General features: G+C 32.4%; 1 protein-coding gene across 3 annotated transcripts; it reads right to left on the bottom strand.

The window, feature by feature from the left end:
• Window positions 1-919: 919 nt before the first annotated feature.
• Window positions 920-2,644, bottom strand: LOC133307705 (7-deoxyloganetin glucosyltransferase-like). 3 transcript variants are annotated; one of them, XM_061508257.1, is made up of 3 exons: window positions 2,064-2,644; window positions 1,178-1,926; window positions 920-1,144 (listed from the first exon to the last, which is right to left on the bottom strand). In XM_061508257.1, the coding sequence occupies exons 1-3, from the start codon at window positions 2,575-2,577 to the stop codon at window positions 995-997; spliced, it is 1,413 nt and encodes a 470-aa protein (XP_061364241.1). In that variant the 5' UTR covers window positions 2,578-2,644; the 3' UTR covers window positions 920-994. The 3 variants fall into 3 exon arrangements, with proteins under 3 accessions (XP_061364241.1, XP_061364240.1, XP_061364239.1); XM_061508256.1 differs by having other exon boundaries at window positions 920-1,919; window positions 2,054-2,644; XM_061508255.1 differs by having other exon boundaries at window positions 920-1,926.
• Window positions 2,645-5,264: the final 2,620 nt, after the last annotated feature.

The following is a 5,264-nucleotide window of genomic DNA, read 5'->3' as shown; positions in this document are numbered from 1 at the left end:
CCAAGGACTAATCAGGTTACACACTCGGAGCATAGAAACAAGCTCGACCAAACTGGAGTTTGTCATGAACCTTTGCACCTCTGCAGTCTGAACGGTCGAACTACAGAGCTGGGGGGGAAACTGTTATAGAACTAAATAATAGGCCTGTATCCTAACAATGTGTAACAGATAAGCAGTGTAACTAATAGCAGATAAGTGGATAGGAATTTTATCATAACAACAAGAGAAGACCTCATAACAATCCTAGAACAACTAGGATCCAAGCCTAAACAGGTAACCTCTATAAACAGGGGTCAAAGCCATCAGGTAAACATTTTTTTCCCATTCTGTATTGATTATCATTGTGCACACATCCCACACTTTGGCTATGTCATTTTCTCATCAATACACAATGATCCATAAACCCTTGTGGTATCTCTCTTATAGATACATACGAGTATACAGATCCAATAGTGACTTACCATCCTACGAGCAGACATACCTAATTTGTCAGGATCAAACAATAATGAAGTAATTTGATTATGTCAAAAAATATATTTAATATTTTCTTTAATTTTACTTATACACTTAATATGATAATTTAACTGTAATTTAACCTAGGTTAAACTTCAAAATCTTAAATTTCTATGTTTGCAGTTTAATAAGCGTGCAAATACAATAACATTTACGACCTACAATATTCGCGGTCCGTCTATAATGATACCTCATAAAATGTCTTTTATTAAATGATCCTTTTTTTCTCATATTATAGAAGAATTCTTTCTCCTATTATAAATACAAAATGTGACGGAACTCTGCATTCATTAAAAATAAAAAATAAATAAATATATTACTACACACAATTTGATATCTCACTATTAGCATAAAGAATTCTAATTCTTTTCCGCTTTATTAAAGCACGTGATGAGCCTTGGACAATTCATCACCTTTGAAAGATCAAATAATAGAACCTTTTAACAATGAGTGCGCACAAATATTTCAACTTTTCGGAAAGCTAATTTTTGTCCAAAAGAACTTGACGAACCATGTTGTCCAAATTAAGAAACGAAGATCCATCTGGGGCAGAAGCAGCATCTTTTGCCTTTGTTTTCCATTCCAAAGCTTTCTCTTTCATCACTCTACCCTTTTCCCCATCCATCAACTCCTTCACAAGGCTCTCAATTTTGTCCCTCTTAACATCTTCTATCTCCATTCCAATCCCCCATTCGTTGCAGCAGAATCGGCAATTGGTTTGTTGCTCCGCAAAGAAAGGCCAGCATATCATTGGAACACCTCCACAAATACTTTCCAATGTTGAATTCCAACCACTATGTGTCAAGAACCCTCCAATTGCCGGGTGAGCCAGCACTTGCTCTTGTGGACACCAATGGGACAATAGGCCTCTGTTTTTTGTCTCTGTCACGAATTCTGGAGGCAGAACAGCGTTTTCACCTGCCACAAGATCTGGTCTTATAACCCACAAAAAGGTTTTGTTGCTTTTAGCAAGTCCCCAAGCAAACTCAACCAGTTGTTCATTCGTCATAACTGTGATGCTACCAAAGTTCACATAAACCACAGAGTTGGGTTCTTTGTTATCGAGCCAGTCTAGACACTCTGTGTCCTCCTTCCAAAGGTTTGACCCAATTGTGTTCAAGTCCTTATCAGCTACATCCTTCAATAGTAAATTCAAGGGACCAATGGAATAGACAGGAGGCAAAATGGATGAGAATGCCTCCAAAACATCATGCTCTAAAGCATCAAAGGTGTTCAAAATGATTGCAGAAGCTTTCTTAGCTCTCCCGCATTCCCCCAATATGAAATCAACCATCAAATCATCTGGGTCTGTGGTTCTAACGAAACTGGGTATATCCTTCAGTCGAATTTCTTTGATTCCTGGCACCCAATCAATGGTAGTATCCAAATACCCATTTGTGATATAACTTGAGTCTGCATGTCAAACACATAAATTACTTAATTAAAAACTCATATTAACTCTTTCCTTTCCATATAAATATTTAAATATAAATAAATTTAGACTTATCTAACGTAAAAGAGTAAATTTTCATCTTAAAACTGTTTTTCACCTTTGAGGGGTGTTAAGCCCTTGTCAACGAGTTGTTGATATTGCACGTAACACATGAACCCACATGCACTAGTTGTCCAGAAAAGGACCTCTGGGATGCCCAATTCTTTTGCAGCCTCAACAGTGAAGCTCATAACGCCGTCAGAAATTATGCAAGTAATTGGAGGGGCATCTGAGGCATTGTTGAGTTTGGAAAGGAGGTTCTTAAAATGAGGTAAGCAAGTTCTTCTTGTGGACTCACACAAGGAAGGTATGTCTTGTGTGGCATCCACTTCAGGCTCAGGAAGACCGTCAGGGATGGTTTCAAAGCGGAATGAAGGAAGGCCACTGAGGGAATCAGGACCTCTGGCTTTGAGAAGGCGTTTATGGTTATACTCTGAGTTAACAAAGGTTATATGAAAACCTTTGAAATGGAGTATCTTTGCTAGTTTGAGCATTGGGTTTACGTGCCCTTGTGCTGGGTATGGGATGCACACTGCGTGAGGCTTGTTCTCGGTTGTTCTCAATGAACCCATTTTTGTTAACTCCTCTTTCCTTCTTTGGTTGCACTTCGTCTTTCACCCCGCTAGATTTTATAGGGGAGATTTCTTGCATTATTGTACGAAAATCAGCCTGCCGTTTTGTAGAGATCTCATAATACGCCGACACAGCATGTGCACATAAATATTAATAATAAACAATGAATTTTGGAATGTTAACTCCGATAGAGGTTAGACGACTTATTTCAAAATAATAATAATATACAGACATGAGACATCCATTATCCCTCTATCTTTTTATTGAATTTCCATCAGATCCTATAACACGTAAGGCATGACGTTATTTCACGTATAAAATATTTTTTTATGGAGGATTATATGTGTCTGTTTTTACCCCGCAGCCTTGATGATTTGAAATCGGGTCCTCAATCAGTCCTCAACCGAGTTCAATCTGTGTGAAATTGGTATCGATTTTGTAAGGAAAAAAGACTTCTTCTGTTGTTGCTGAAGAAGTACTTCTCATATCACAGATAATTTGTTTTATGTGTCAGTATTTTTTTTTTTTTTACCTTCACGGATGGGGTCCATCACTTCTTCTCTCTGCTGTAAACTTATAAGTTATAACTTTAGAAGTTATGATTTATAAGCACAATTTGTAATTAAACCAGTTTTATAGAATTTTGGATAAAATGCTTGAAATGTATTAGTATTAGAATTCAAACCTAAAACATATAAATTATAACATGTTTTTAATTTTATATTTATATATATTATTATATATGTAATTCAAATGGTTAAATCAGTAACCTATTAATTAAATTGATAATTTATTGATTTAATATTCCAACCGAATTAATATTACTGGTTTGACTTTTGATAACCACGATGCATAGTTGCATACAGAGATAATTAGATAATTGTAAACCTTACAAGGCTGATAAGTTATATCCCACATGGGAGAAAAAATTTGGTGCTCTTTTTTATTAAAAAAGAAAAAATAGAACTTTTTTTTAATATTTCCTTTTAAGAATTATGCAACAAAGTAGTTTTTCTCCCACATGGAACAAGATAGCAGAGATTGAGGGGGTTAAAGTTTGGCAGGGGATTTTTTTTTTATCTGTCAATTACGATTTTTATGAATATGATTAAAAAATGAGTTTTTCGAAAATGTTACCAACAAATTGTTTGGTAGGCTAACATATTTCTGTAAATATTGGATTAATTTTCTTGATATTATATTTAATTGTATTAAAAATTTTCTTGTCATAGAAATCCTAGAATATCATTCCGTGAATAGTATTTTTGGATGATACTTTTAAAAAAAATTACACAGAAAATAAAATTATGAAAAAATCAGATTTCCAAATTTTTTTTAAAAGTCTCGTACCAAACATAAGTAAATAAGATTATCACCTTTAATTTTCTGAAAATCCTAAAAAAAACTTTGCACCCCCTAAAGTTGATCAAACCGGAAAAATCCAATATTATATATATAGTGCAAGTTTCGTTCAGCGATCAGTTGTAAAGTACTTTCTTAAAAGCTTATAAAAAAAAAAGTACTTTCTTAAAGGAAGATATAAAAAAAAAATTAGCACATGGATTAAAATGATATTCTGATGAATAGACAAGTGATAAGAATATTTAAAATAACAAGCTAAGAACAGCAATTTAAGAATGGATAAAGGATTTATTCGGTCATTAGAAATAAATTATTTTTAATGAGCTCAAAATAATATTATTTTAGGATAAAAATTAAGATATTTTTATAATTTTAATATATTACAGAGTTATATTAATATTTATTATTATAATTTTACAATTTCAAAATAACATTATTTTAAATTTATTGGAGATAATTTTATCTCTAATAATTAAAATAATAATTTTCCCCGTAAAAATTTATTGTTGATAAATAGGCTCTTATGTTGCAATATCACTAAAGCAAAAAAGAAACAAGGATCATACTATAGTGCCTAGGTAAATTTTGAAAAGAGGCCAGCCAAACACCACCTTAAGAGGAAAGAAGTCCAGTAAGAAATATGAGCCGGACATTGTGATGTGATGGAGGACAAGATTTGATCCCCTAATACCATCAATAATTTGGTTTTTCAAGCTTTACACGTACGCTTGATTTAGATGTTAAAAATTGTGGTATAGTAATTTCACTTACCCCTGTGCAATCATGCTCAGCATTAATGATGACCTTCTTTTTCCTGTAACGAGAGAGTACCGGAGTCACTAGTGATTGCTAGTAATTGGACCAGTTTTCTGTACATGGAGTGTAAAATTAACATATTTGAGATAATCATGAAATCAGGAAGAATTCATTTATAATTTTTTTTTTAAATTTTATAAAATATATTATGTATTTTCAAAAATATATAATATAATCTAATGTATTTTAAAAAATATATAATATAATTTGTAAGAATTTATAAACAAAAAATTTATTGAAATATACTAAACTTGTTTAATAGATTTAAGGAATTTTCCAAAGTATTTCACTTACACAATCACATAATAGTCGTTGCGATATAGGGTATTATTTGAGAATATGCGACACATCATCTAATAAATGACGTGCTACAATTAATTAACGATTATTTGAAGAAAAGGTATCTGTATTTTCTTTTCTAGGAAGCAAATTAATGCATATTGTATCTAGCCTTTTAGGACAAAGTTATTTTTCTTTTTTCAAAATTACTTGTGATAAAAAAATTATA

This window comes from Gastrolobium bilobum, unplaced genomic scaffold (assembly GCF_033153095.1).
Source record: "Gastrolobium bilobum isolate Gb01-03AN ecotype WA unplaced genomic scaffold, APGP_CSIRO_Gbil_v1 utg11339, whole genome shotgun sequence".
Classification (NCBI taxonomy): domain Eukaryota; kingdom Viridiplantae; phylum Streptophyta; class Magnoliopsida; order Fabales; family Fabaceae; genus Gastrolobium; species Gastrolobium bilobum.
Note: the sequence above shows the minus strand (reverse complement) of the source record. Positions and strands in the feature narration are given on the sequence as shown.

Coding starts and splice junctions, on each gene's coding strand:
- LOC133307705 (XM_061508256.1), bottom strand. CDS start 2,577: ATGGGTTCATTGAGAACAACCGAGAACAAGCCTCACGCAGTGTGCATC. Junction 1,920..2,053: donor CCCCTCAAAGGTGAAAAACA/GTTTTAAGATGA, acceptor TGCAGACTCAAG/TTATATCACAAATGGGTATT.